General features: G+C 47.9%; 1 protein-coding gene across 2 annotated transcripts in view; it reads left to right on the top strand.

Moving 5' to 3' along the window:
- Positions 1-14,088, top strand: part of CAPN8 (calpain 8) — a 76,703-nt gene that overhangs the window by 26,725 nt on the left and 35,890 nt on the right. For both annotated transcript variants that reach the window (XM_074385242.1, XM_003930316.4), the window contains exons 3-7: positions 7,890-8,008; positions 8,525-8,658; positions 9,837-10,005; positions 11,028-11,111; positions 13,591-13,676. In XM_074385242.1, the coding sequence (XP_074241343.1) occupies positions 7,890-8,008; positions 8,525-8,658; positions 9,837-10,005; positions 11,028-11,111; positions 13,591-13,676 (592 nt within the window). The remainder of the gene's footprint in view (positions 1-7,889; positions 8,009-8,524; positions 8,659-9,836; positions 10,006-11,027; positions 11,112-13,590; positions 13,677-14,088) is intronic.

Here is a 14,088-nt window from a genome sequence, read left to right as displayed (position 1 = left end):
ATTTGGAACCCATGGATGCAGAAGGCCAACAGGAGATATATACAGACAACACTAAACATTTCGCTTGTTACAAGTAAGTCCTTTTTGCTTGGTATCAGATGATCTTGTACAATAAACTGTGAGGTCCAAACTCATTTTACAGATTAGAAAACTGAGAATCCTAGGAGTTAAGTGATTGGTGCCAGTCATCAGCAGGCAAGTTAGGGTCCAGGGCTTTGAACCCAGGACAGGCTTTCTGAGTCCAAAGCTGTGCTATTTTGGCTCTTCTAAGTTTGTAGCCTTCTCCAGGGCAAAGACAGTGTCCTTTATGTCGCTCTTGTCCCAGTGTCCTGCAGACGGTCCCACACATGGTGATACTTGGTAAGTGCTGGTGAGTGATGATGGCATACAGGAACTGTCCCTTAAGCCTGAAGGGAGAGGGCCTCCGGGAGGGTTGGAGGCTGATGCAAGATGAGGGAGATTTACTAAGTGATTCTAAGAGGATGGGAACTGAAACAGAGGATCCTGCTCAGGATGCTCAGGGGCAGGAACATGGCTGATTCATTTACTCTCCAGTCCCATGTGCCACCTGGCCAGTGTGCCCAGGTGCTGCCACTGGATGGCGATGGGAATCAGGGGAGCAGGTGACAAGATTAAACAGGAATACCTGAGGAACTAAGAGGCCATGGCAGAGCTGAAGCCATGTGTTACCAGGGCTGGCAGGCATCTGTGCTCCAGGGCTAGGCTGGGGGAGAGGGCAGAGGTGGAGGGTGTCTAAGACAGTGCTAGGACTGCCGGTGGGGGCCTTGGAGACCCAGTCAAGCTGCTGTCTGCCAGGCTCAGATAAATCTACGTTCACCTCTGGTCACAGTGGGTAAGGGCTGGCATCTGTATGATTTGGAGGGACTGAAGAATGGTAAAATTATATGGTTTGCGGGATGTCAAGAAGTCTCTCAAATTCACGTAGACCAGAATCTAACCATGATACATGCAGGGTCTTCAGAGAGGTGAGTGTCAGGAGGTGGGAAAGATGAGGCTCTACTTCAGGGCATGGGGATGGAGCTTGAGAAGCAAGTCAGAGCCTTCCTTTGAATGCCAAAATTTGCTTTTAGCCAGAGAAGGCAGAAGTAAGAGAAGAAGCGGGGAAGCAGAAAGTGGGTCCCAGAAAGCTTCACTAGTGACAGGCTACTCAAGGTCTGAATTTTCAAATCACCTTTGACACGATTATACTAAGGTGAATTCAGTGAGCAAGCATTTTATGCTGGGGTCTCTGAGAAGCACAAGGCCCACCGTCTGCCTCCAGGCTGCTTCCAAGTCTAGCCAGGGAGATGGAAATTGTCAACAAAGCAAATAGAATCAAAAGTCAATGTGTGGGTCGACTCTGGGCACATTGCCTGTGAATTAGCTCTGCTCCACAAGGAGTGGTTGAAAAAGAAGTCCGTGTGTGTGTGTGTGTGTGTGTGTGTGTGTGTGTGTGTGTGTGTGTGTTTTAAGTAGTCAAAATAGTGTGAATTAAATGCCAAGGGATTCAAAAGACATGTTCACCAAGTGGGGGGAGGGAGGCCCTGTGACTGCTTCATAGTAATATACAGAGCTGAAATAGCTCCCTGTGTGTAAAGACATTTAGAGCAGCCTTCTGCGGAAGAGTAGGCAAAGGATGCCTCAGCTGTGATAAAATATTGAAGATGGATTTTTAAAAAGCAAGCATATATTAGCAGGGTCAAAATTTTTATGCTACACTCAGATGTGCAATCAGCACAGAATTCATTATTTTGCTCAACTATTCTCAGCTTGCTGTGGAGCCCCAATGTCCATGGACTGTGAGTCGGAGGGAAAGATAAACTAGCCAATTTAAGGTATTATACCTCTGCCTGTTTCAAGTTCTTTCCTGTTTTGGATAAATATTCTTTCAGTTACTCTATTTGAGTGGTACTGTAGACTGAATGTTTGTGTCTGTGCCCCCACCCCCATTCACATGTTGAAATCTTAACATCCAGTACGATGGCATTAGGAGGTAGGGCCTTTGGGAGGTGATTAGGTCATGAGAGCAAAGCCCTCTTCAGTGGGCTTATTGCCTTTATAGAGAGGTCCTAGAGAGCTCCTTTGCCCCTTCTCTTATTTGAGGACACAGCTGGAAGACAGCCATTTATGAACAAAGTGGGATCTTGCCACATGTCAACTCTGCTGGTGCTTTGATCTTGAACTTTCCAGCCTCCAGAGTTGTGTTGCTGTTTCTAAGGCATCAAGTGTATGGTATTTTGTTATAGCAGCAAGAATGGACTAAGACAGGTGGTTTCTCACTTTGTAAAGTCTGGTTCCTGCCCCACCATCCCAGGATGGTACCAAACAATGTCCTCCCACCAGTGGGAGAAGCTAGTCCTTATGTAGCCTGGTGCTGACTTCTGGGTCCTTGCTGGCCTCCTGGAGATGTGACTGGCATGTTGAATGGCTTCTTTTCCTGATTTCCTCAGGGTCCAGTGGACATGCCCTGGCTGACTCAGACCCACCTGATGCTCCTTATTGCTGCTGACATGACACATCATGCCCTCTGTCCAGTGCCTGACCCACAAGGTTCACCCCACAGCCTCTGCAATAGAATTGACCTGACTTTTTGCTCCCTGCCCTCAGCTCCATCTTACATGATACCTGAAGGAGACTCGGGGTTGTTTCCATCACCTCTCTTCTTCTGCCTCAGTGCTCCCTAGTGCCGTCTTTACTCTGCTCCTGGACTCCCAAATGGGAAGTAGGGCATAAGTGTTCTTCTCGGCTTTGGCTTTTGCTTCAAACTATCTGCAGCTTTACTCCTGTTTCCGCTCCAGCCATTGTTCGACCTCAAGGTAAGGTAGGGGCGATTGCAGGGATTCTGATGTCTGACCTTTCTTTTTTCCTTTCTTTCCTTCTTGTTTCTTTCTACCTGGAGTCTAGAAGTGTCTCCAATTTTTCCCTTGGTGTTTGGGAAATTCCATTAAGCTATAGCTTGAGTTCTTGCTACCTGTAATTTATAATAACATTAGATGTCCAAACCTTTAAGCTTTGATTTTCATGTCTAAAGGGAATTTTTGAATTAACGGATTTCTTTTTTTACAATGTCCGATTCAGGATTATTGTCTCCTGGTGGATTTTTTTTTTTTTTTTTTGAGATAGTGTCTTGCTCTGTTGCCCAGGCTGGAATGCAGTGGCATGATCTTGTCTCCCTGCAGCCTCCGCCTCCCTGGCTCAAGTGATTCTCCTGCCTCAGCCTCCCAAGTAGCTGGGACTACAGTTGTGTGCTACCACACCCAGATAATTTTTGCATTTTTGGTAGAGATGGAGTTTCACCGTGTTGACCAGGCTAAGTCTTGAACTCCTGACCTCAAATGATCTGCCTGCCTTGGCCTCTCAAATAAATTTTTTTTTTTTTTAAGAGAGCATTTGCTATAGTCCCTGTTTAGGGACCAGACACAGAATTCCCATCCAGGTCTTCCAGTCTCCCTAGAATAGATTCAAACCAATGCATGGGACAATGTATATGTTTGAACTGCCATTCCCAACGTTATTTTGGAATTCATTTTGTGGAATTCTTTTTTTCAGAACCAATTTATGGGGCATACAAAATCACTCTGCAGTCATTCTTCTAGCATCAGGTGGGAAAACATTTGGCTACAAGAAGCATAAAACCCACTGTTGTGGCTTAAACGAATAGGGGGCAGGTTCTTTTTTTATAACAAGAAGGCTAGAGGTAGATAGTCTGGGGCTAGCGTAACTTTAATAATGTTCTTGGAGAGCGAGACTCACACTGTGCCCTGCTCTGCACTCTCCTGCACTGACTTTCCTCTTGCACCTGCAGCCTTGGGGTCACAAGCTGGCTCTGCACCTCCAAGCACAATGTGGACTTTCTAGATGGGAAGAAGGGGGGAGGGCAATGGGCAAAAAAGACTCACCAGCCAAGTCTGCCCCATTTCATCGGGATATGAAGATCTTTCCTAACTTCTCACGGAGCGCACATCTGCATGAAGCTCATGCGTGAGAACTAACCCCTGAGCAGCCCTAGGTGGAAGGTGGCCAGGGAGGAGGGACTTAGGTCTATCATGGTGTTTCCCAGTGTTTTTGTCTACCTTATTCACCACCAAACTAGGATCTCAAAGCCTCCTGACTTCTTTTGAAAATGAAAGATTGAAAATTAGCCAGGTGTGGTAGCTCATGCTTATAATCCCAGCGCATTGGGAGGCCAAGGTGGGAGGATTGCTTGAGGCCAAGGAGTTCAGTCCTGGGCAGCATAGGGAGACCCCATCTCTGTATTTTAAAAACTAGCTGGGCATGGTGGTGCATGTCTGTAATCCCAGCAATTTGAGAGGCTGAGGTGGGAGGACTGCTTGAGCCCAGGAGGTCAGTGCTGCAATGAGCTGTGCTTGCACCACTGCACTCGTCTGGACAACAGAGTGAGACCTTGTCTCGAAACAAAACAAAACAAACAAAACCTATGCTCCAAGATCAAAGCTGTTTTTCCACTGGCAGGTCCCCAAACAAGTTTCTGAAATGTTCTGAATAACAGAGTAAATGTCCATCCTCCTGAGGACTCTGAAGGGAAGCACACTCATTTGGATGTATTCCTTTGAAAATGCACTCTTGTCATGACAATCCATTCGCACTTCATGCGGTCACTGGCAAGGATCCAAGCCTACACACCCACGGCATCTCCTTGAGCCTCTGTGCTTGCTTGCAAGAGGCGGGTGGACCCTGTGAAATGTCAGGAGTGAGGCAGATCAAGAGAAAATGAAACTCTCCTCCAGCTGGACCACCTCGTTTGATGTCAGCAACGGAGGGACATTTTGTTGCTGTGCCTTGAATTGTAATATCTAGGGGATGCTCCGGGCAGGCTGTTAGAAGAAGCTCAGACTGGGAGCCAGAACCTCCCCCTCAGAAGGGAGCCAGGACCACGCCTAGTCATAAGGGCTGTGTGGTTGCTCTAATCCCTTTGAGAAGCCACTTGCTTAGGAGATGTCGCAGAGCAGTCACCCCCTCCACTCCCCAGAGGACTGGGCTTCTGTGCTTGTCTTACCTTGTTTCTCTCTCTCTGCCTGACGCTGGTGGAGGTGAAATCTGTCAGGTTCCATGCAGATTCTTGTTGAATGCCACTTCCCCACAGACCTGGGAGGTTGAGGTGCAAATATATGCAAGATGCTGTTGGAGATTTGCAGAAAAGCAAAATATGATTCCTTGATGCATGTGGTCATCTGCTTATTTGTTTTTATTCATCAAATGTCTGTTGAGCAGGAAGAGATCAGTGAGGGATGGGGGAGAGAGACCAACAGATGTGACCAGGTGGCCTTAGAACTTGCTGGGGAGGTGTGAGGAGGAGGGCCATGGTGCTGGTGAGATAGGCTGGGGTAGGGGTAAGGAAAGGTCTGCCAAGGAGTCGATGCATGAATGGTTTCGAGGCCAGTCTGGGTGCAAATAGTAATCTGAGGCAGCTTATGATAACTCTGCAAGAGAAGCATAAATAAGGTCTTTAAAATACATACCAAAAAAGAGGTGACTTCTGCCTGGGGGGAAGGAGGCATCAGAAAAGGCTTCATGGAGAAAGGGTAAGATTCAGCAAGAAGTTTGCAAGCAGAGGGAAGAAACAAGAAAAAACACATCAGTGAAAAAGACCAGGGTATGTTTTGCACATATCTGAGTTTGATTGGAAGATTAGATTCATAGCAGGAATCTAAGAGGAAAAAGGCTAGAGAAGTAGGTTGCAGTCATATTGTGAAGGATGTTGATGCCCTGTTAGGTTGTATTTCATTGGTGAGCAATGGAGGTCAGTTGCAAGATTTCAAGCAGAGGAGTGACATGATCGCAGAAGAAAACTGGGTTGAGAGGAGCTGGGTGGGAGGAGGAAACTGTGTTATTTTGCTCACGCTTTGAAAGTTGCCTTTTAATGAGAGATACTGCCCTGCTTGAGGCTTCTTTGGTGAGAAGCAATAGAACCCATGCCAGTCCATCCATATCAACTAGCTCTACTTCCCTCAGCTAGCAGGACTAGTCTCACTTAGGAGCTCTGCTGCCATTAGGAGGATAGTGTTTATCTGTGAAGGAGATCCTGGTGAGAGTGAGGCAGGAAGCAGATTGCCTCCTGGATCAGAAAAGCTCTTCAAAAAGTAATATGGCTAGGCCTGGTGGCTTTCGCTTGTAATCCCAGCACTTTGGGAGGCTGAGATGGGATGATTGCTTCAGTCTAGGAGTTCAAGACCAGTCTGGACAACATACCAAGACCCTGTCTCTATGAAAAAAATTAAAAAATTAACTGGGCATGATGGCATGCACATGTAGTTCCAGTGAGTTGGGAGGCTGAGGTGGGAAGAATGCTTGAGACTAGGAGGTTGAGGCTGCAGCCAGCCATGATGGTGCTACTGCACTCCAGCTTGGGTAACAGAGCAAGACCCTGTCTCTTACAGGAAAAGAAAGTAAATGAGTGTGTGTGTGTGTGTGTGTGTGTGTGTGTGTGTGTGTGAGAGAGAGAGAGAGAGAGAGAGAGAGAGAGAGAGAGAGATTAATTAATTTGGGGTCAGATCATGAACCCCTTTGCTGGGAAAGATCCAGGCAGACAGAGGCCAGGGCTTTCTAGGATGACCTGGCGAAGGAGCAATTCTGAGTGATGATGGAGATGATGGCTCCTCAGATGTGGGTTCCTGGCTTACTGCTTGCTCAGGCAACGGGTTTTCTGAGAAAATGTGTTCACACCTAGGTATGTAGCTCTGACCACAGTGTTAAAAGAAAACTTAGAGACAAGATCCACAGATGGTCTCTAAAAGGTTGAAGGGCCTTCCATGTGAACACACATTAAAAAGACTCAGATCTTCTGTATGGAAAAGATAAAAGCGGAGACGCACAGGCAGGATTTTGGAGCTGTTTGAATGGAACAAATAGGAGAAACAGGGACTTGTTTTCCAAACTGTAGACTCCTGGAGCTAGGGATCTGCGGTGGAGCTGGAAAGAAGCAGTTCCAGGCCAGAAAGATGCAATAGCCTTTTGCACTGAGACCTCAGCGGTTGGTGTGGAATAAACACATAGATAGAGGTGAACAAAGTTACATCACTTCCAGGATGATAGATTCGCCAAAGGATGCTAAGATAGGCAGTGGCCCCTGGGGCCTGTGCCGCTTTTGAAGTTGACACTGCAAGGGACAACGATGCCTCCCAGGGAAGCGCCACTCAGTGGCATCGATGCGGGAGGTCCCAAGTTGCACGGAAAGGGGTTTTCTGTTTTCTTCTGCATTTCCTTGAATCTCCAATGTGACCAACACCAAACCCCAAGATTTTTAACCTCTCTTGACTTTTATTTCTTCTGCCTCAAATTATGATGATTTAATGCTAATCAATATCTCAAGGGAGCTTTAAGCCATGAGGCATCAAGGCTTTCATGGTGAACTGTGAAACAAGGAGGGCAATACTCTCAACAGAACATGCACAGCCAGCTCTCCATTATCCAAGGTCAGGAGGGGCAGGGAACACACACACACACACACACACACACACTCTTACGTGTATACATCAAAGATTGGATAAACAGTTTCAATGTTTCCCTCAACCAAATTAATAAGAACTGCTAATAAGGGACCAAAGGGACTCATTTTCTTTCTTTTTCTTTCCATTTTCCACTCCACTGGCTAAGTATATAGGAGCTGGGAGGTGGCCAGCATGTGGTGGTAGAGGGGGGCGGACAGCCACAGGGAGGAGCAGAGCATCGACTCCCAAGTAAACACGTCCCAGGGAGGCAGGGGAAGCTGCTGGCTGCAGGTGCATTTCCAGCACCAGAGGAGGAGACTCTACCTGACTTACAAGTGAATGGGGTGACGTGGACTCTGGGTTGAGTGGGACAGGGTCAGGGAAAGCAGGGCCCCTGCAGGCCGGGCCTGACCAATGTGTGTCCTCTGTAACACTGTGCAGGTGACTGCTGGCTTCTGGCCGCCATTGCCTCCCTGACATTAAATGAAGAGCTGCTTTACCGGGTGGTCCCCAGGGACCAGAACTTCCAGGAGAACTACGCGGGAATCTTTCATTTTCAGGTACTGTGCTCTGCTCAGGGCCTTTGTCGCCGCTCTCCCTGCTCTTAGGCCCCACTGCAGATCCACTACAACAGACACTCTGGGTATGGGGCACAGTGGCCTATGGCTTAACAATCCTCCAGGTGACTCTGATGCACACTTCAGTCTGAGAACCTCCACTTTAATGCGTCCATCCGGACATCCACACGTCCATCCCCTTGCCGGCTCCCCCAGGCCACATGGCCTTGAGGACAGCCTGTGCACGGAGGGTCAGGAGGTGTGGGTCTCGGTCACTTCCCGCTGCCACTGGGCGGTGCTGGGCCAGTTCTCTGATGCACAAACGCAGACCCTGGAGTAGATGTCCCCAGGTTCATCTGGCATCTCCTGTGTGTACAGATAAGGGAGACACAGGTCCCTCTCCTACGGAGCCAAGACTCAAACACTGATGGCACAGAGTCCCCAAGTGCGGCCCTCGGGGAGACTCCCTTTACACATCTGCTTATTCATGTGAACGTCCGCTGTGTTCCCCCTCCCCAGTTCTGGCAGTATGGAGAGTGGGTGGAGGTGGTCATTGACGACAGGCTGCCCACCAAGAACGGACAGCTGCTCTTCCTCCACTCGGAACAAGGCAATGAATTCTGGAGTGCCCTGCTGGAGAAAGCCTACGCCAAGTAAGTGGGGCAGTAGGAGCTGGGAGATGCCAGAGCCTCCCTGAAAGCTCTCACCTGTCCCCCCTACATCGCTTCACGCCCCAAACTCAGGGTGTCAGGGCCAAGGCTTTCCCAGCATCCAGACCCCTGTGAGCTGTGGAGACAGACCACTTTTCAGTAACTCAAAGAAACAGAAATCTGGGTGGGGAGTTTATCAGCTCAGCTCTGCCCTGGGTAGATATTTATGTTGGTGGGGGTGGGGTGGGTGAGCCTCCCTGCCCCTCAGGGAGGGCCTGAGCTTTTCCACTTTCAAATCCCAAGGTAGGTTCCTGGGGCAAGGTAAATGTTTAAAAGAATGACGAATAATAATAAGAAAAAAATGTACTGGATACCAAACTCAACAAAGAGTCTGTTCTTTCCTCAGGAGGTCTTCTCACTGGCATTTGATGTTCAAAACCTTCTTTGGGTTTTTTTTGTTTTGTTTTTTTTTTTTTGTTTTTTTTTTTGAGATGGAGTCTCACTCTGTCACCAGGCTGGAGTGCAGTGGTACGATCTCAGCTCACTGCAACCTCTGCCTCCCGGATTCAAACGATTCTCCTGCCTCAGCCTCCCAAGTAGCTGGGACTATAGGTGCATGTCACCATGCTGGGCTAATATTTGTATTATTAGTAGAGAAGGGGTTTTACCATGTTGACCAGGATGGTCTCGATATCTTGACCTCATGATCCTCCCACCTTGACCTCCCAAAGTGCTGGGATTACAGGCCTGAGCCACCTGGCCTGGCCTGGGGGTTCTTTTAATTACTTTTGTTTATTGATACGCAGTTCTGAAACCCAGTTCCTTTCTAGTCCTGTTTCCCAGCAAGCCTCAGTAGATCCCTTTCAGCTTTGAGGGAAAGTCGTTCTCCTCCTCCCCATCTGTGCCCCCTGCCCCAGAAACCCAAGCAGCTGGGGTCGGTCCTGGAGGGGTTGTCCTTGGCTTTGTAAAGGAGTGGGTGGCTAAGGTCAGTTCCTAGGGAAGTACTGAGTTGGCCACATGAAATAGTGGCCTCAGCACCTTCCTGGCCCATAGGCAAAATGGGCAAAGAGCCCTCCTTTCTCTCCCAGGTCACAGTATGTCCTAGCACTATCCCTGTCCCCAACCCCCACGTCTCCTTACTGGGGGTGCGAATGGTGCCTGTGTTCTTTTTTTTCCAACAGGCTCAACGGTTGTTATGAGTCTCTTGCTGGAGGTTCCACAGTGGAGGGGTTCGAGGACTTCACAGGTGGCATCTCTGAGTTTTATGACCTGAGGAAGCCACCGGCCAGTCTGTATCAGATCATCCGGAAGGCCCTCCGTGCGGGGTCTCTGCTGGGCTGCTCCATTGATGTGAGCCATGTGGCTTCTGTGCTGCCTCCTTCCTTGGCACCGCCACCCCTTGTATGGTAGGGAAGCGGTGAGACAGCGGAGAGAGGCCTAGGAAGGCTTTGGGTCAGAGCAGAGTCTAGGACTGTAGGAGCTGGTGAAGACCTGACTAGTGGGTAGGAACCAGGGTTAGTTGCATTGCGGGAGCCCTCATTTCCCTCCCGCTGTTAGAGCCCTTCAGCACCGCTGGAATGGCCCTAGGAACATAGCCTAGCATCCCTGGATCCTCGGCCTCACATTTGCTGCCTCCTTTTTGCTAAATAATCTTGAGGTTTTGGAAAACAAATGTGATGACTGATGACACCTGATGGATCTTGAGATCCCTGAAGAAAAGAGAAGAAGTTCTGAAACCAGAGGCTGTGGCCGGACAGGACGATGAGCTGTGTGCATTTCCAAGGTGGCTGTGGAAACCAGAGGCTGGAGGCTCCCAGCCCTGAGGCCCTGTCACCACCTCAGGGTGGCCAGCTGCCCTCCGGCTGCTCTGTCTTCCTCTCTTGTCCTTACCTGGTGATTTTAGAAATGCAAACCACAAAGTGAGAAGATTCTCCCTTTCTCCTCGCTCTGCAAACCCCAGCAGGCGACATGTGTTGTTGGTGGAGGGATGGTATGGGGCGTGGGGGAGGGGTGCTGGCGAAATGGGAGAGATAATAAGGACCCGCTCAGGGAGAACCCTGGAGGACTGGGACCTGTCCACAGCCAGCAGCATGGAGAATTAGGCTTCTTCAGGCAGCCGGCGGTCACTCTCAGAGAATAAATGACTTCCCAGTTTCTTGGTGGCATTTTGAAGGCTGGTAACTTGTCTTCCAGGCTTGGCAGGCACCCGCACTGGCCTGGAACTGCAGGCCTAATTAAAGAGGGAGTCTGTATGGAGATGACTCTATTTACCTGAGGTTCATTGCCATGCCTGCACCCCCTGTGGCTGTTCCACGGACAGCCCCTGAGAGGTCAGGGCCAGCCACTCTGAATGGACTTTCTCCTCTACTCAGGTCTCCAGTGCAGCTGAAGCAGAAGCCATCACCAGCCAGAAGCTGGTTAAGAGTCACGCGTACTCTGTCACTGGAGTCGAAGAGGTAAAATTGGGAAGGAGGAAGGGGAAGGTAACGTGATAATATATCCATGAATCCAAGCCATCTCGGCAGGAGGAAAGAGGTGATTACTACTAGAAGATTTGGAATTGGCTTTTGAGCTTCACTGCCATGTTGGGGTGCACTCTCTGCTTGCACAGAACCCCTGACACCACAGATGTGCCTTAGCTCTTGCTCATTCCAACAGCTCTTTGGGCCAGGTGCAGTGGCTCACGCCCATAATCCCAGCACCTTGGGAGGCCGAGGTGGGAAGATTACTTGCATCCAGGAGTTCAAGACCATTCCTGGGCAACATAGTAAGACATCTCTACAAAATTTTTTTTTTCTAAAGGAAAAATAAAAATTAAAAAGAAGGGCTCTTCTGACTCATCCTCACTTGAAGATGGACAACAAACCTTTCTGAGCTTTTGCTCAATAGGTTCTAACTAAATGCAAGCCCTCTCCTTAGATGAGGCCAGGAAAGCTGTAGAGATTGTCAGTTAGATTCTGCAGACATTCCAAAAACTATGTTTGTATGGGCAAAACAAACTCACAGAATTCCAAAAAGGGAAAAGGAGCAGTAGTCACAACTTTTAGGGTAGGGCATAGTAATGGAAGGACATGCAAGTATTCCTCACTCTCCAACCCAAGGAGAAAACATGGGCTATACTATTCATTATTTTTATTTCCTGCATTGTGTCAGCTTTCAAAAAGGATTCTAGGTGAATTATAATTATTTTATTTTTATTTTATTATTTATTTATTTAGAGACAGGGTCTTGCTCCATTGCCCAGGCTGGACTGTAGTTACATCATCTTGGCTCACAGCAACCTCGACCTCCTAGGCTCAAGTGATCCTCCTGCTTCAGCCTCCCAAGTGGCTGGGACTATAGGCAAGCACCATCATATCTGGCTAATTATTTTTGTTTTTTAATTTTCATAGAGACAGAGTCTCTCTATGTTGCCCAGGCTAGTCTTGAATTCCTGGGCTCAAGCCATCCTCCTGCCTTGGCCTCCCAAAGTGCTGAAATTACAGGTGTGAGCCGCCCTGCCCCATTTTACCATTCAAAGAACAGACACAATAAAACCATACAACTCTGGTAAAATACATCAATCCAGGCTGAAGATAGTGCTATAATCGAGAAATTAATTTTGCTTTGGGCTTCCCAAAGGCCAAGGCAGAAAGTGAAATGCAATTAATGTCTCGCCTCTTGTTCTTTATTCAAGTGAAATAGGCCATGGTATGGTAGTGCTTGCCTGTAGACCCAGCTACGCGGGAAGATGAGGTGGGAGGATTGCTTGAGCCCGAAAGTTTGAGCCTGCAGTGATGGCACGGCTTCACTCCTGCCTAGGTGGCAGAGAGAGGCCCTGTCTCATAAATAAATAAATATATAGAGTTAAATGAGATAGATGTTCATAACAGGTGTTTGTGTTTCATAAATATACTATTTTTTTTTTTTGAGACAGAGTCTCACGGTCATTAGCCTGGAGTGCAGTGGCATGCAACCTTCAACTCCCTGGTTCAAACAGTGCCCCTGCCTCAGTTTCGCAAGTAGCTGGGATTACAGGCATGTGCCACCACACCCAGCTAATTTTTTTTTTGTATTTTTAGTAGAGACGGGGTTTCACCATGTTGGCCAGGATGGTCTCCATCTCCTGACCTCTCAATCTGCCTGCCTTGGGCTCCCAAAGTGCTGGGATTACAGGCCAGAGCCACTGCGCCTGACCCAAATATGCTCTTTAATGAAGTTAATCTCATAAATGGGAATTGAACATATACATGTAAACATTGGGCTAGGCGAATTGGGGAATACACAGGAAATGAAGGCAATGAAGAACTCAGTTCATGTGTGCATGTGCGAATGCAAGTGTTTGTGCAGGGGTGCAAGGGGCTTATACTTGTGTGTTCAATAAATACCGGAAAGCGGTATATGTGAATTTAGGGGTATGGGCTTTGGAGACAGACTGCCTGGGTTCCCCGCCTGCGTTCACCATTTACTAACTAGATAATTATGGATAACATAACTTCTTTAAGACTCAGATTTTTGAGCTATGAAATGAAGATAACTCTGTATCTTCTCAGAATTGTCATGAGAGTTAAATGAGGCAATAATGCATCTTAAACACGTAGCACAGGACCTCGTCTGTAGTACCTGCTCAATAAATGTTAACTGCTGTGCTTTGGTGTTTGTTTGGAGGGCATTTTTTTATCCTAAGATCTCATGTATTAAGAGCTTAGTCAATCTTAGTCAACTATAAAATCTAAATCTGAGTTAAAGCAGACATAAAACTGTTTTGGGGCTAGACTCACTCTTCATTTATTCAAATTATGAAAAATAGAGCCCTTGGCCAAAGCCTGAAAAGATGTGTTAAAGGAAAATAAAAATGTGGTCCTTTAGGGATGTTTGAAAACTTTAATGCGGACATAAGGGCAAGGCAACTGGAACATAGTGATTCAGCCACTTTTCTGTGTATGAAATTGGCAGGTGGATTTCCAGGGCCGTCCAGAGAAGCTGATCAGACTCAGGAACCCATGGGGCGAAGTGGAGTGGTCGGGAGCCTGGAGCGACAAGTAGGTTCTTTCTCCGCTTCTCCAAGCCTCTCTTCCTCTGCGGAAGGGTGTCGTGTAAAGCACATGATAATGAGATCAATGTCACAGGGAGTTCAGCAGCACATCCTGTCTGCAAATCACATAGTGTGTTCAGAGAAGAGTATTACATGCATTCAGGCTGGGAAAAGCAAAATAAAAACCACTGGGCTGTAGGCTTCTATTCTGGCTTTCTGCTTTGGCATTTGAAAGTTTGGCAGTTCTGTCGAATTTTGCTTCGTGCTGAAAGGTTTTTGTGTTTTCTACCCACCACACTGTGCTGGTCCAAAGGTCAAATCGATCATTCACAGTCTGTTTCTTTCCACTCCACAAACACTGGACACTCTGACAAAGGCCAAACCCCTCAGCACCAAGAAGAAACAAGGATGCTGAGAAA

Source organism: Saimiri boliviensis, chromosome 14 (genome assembly GCF_048565385.1).
Source record: "Saimiri boliviensis isolate mSaiBol1 chromosome 14, mSaiBol1.pri, whole genome shotgun sequence".
Classification (NCBI taxonomy): domain Eukaryota; kingdom Metazoa; phylum Chordata; class Mammalia; order Primates; family Cebidae; genus Saimiri; species Saimiri boliviensis.
This window is presented reverse-complemented; position numbering and strand designations above follow the sequence as displayed.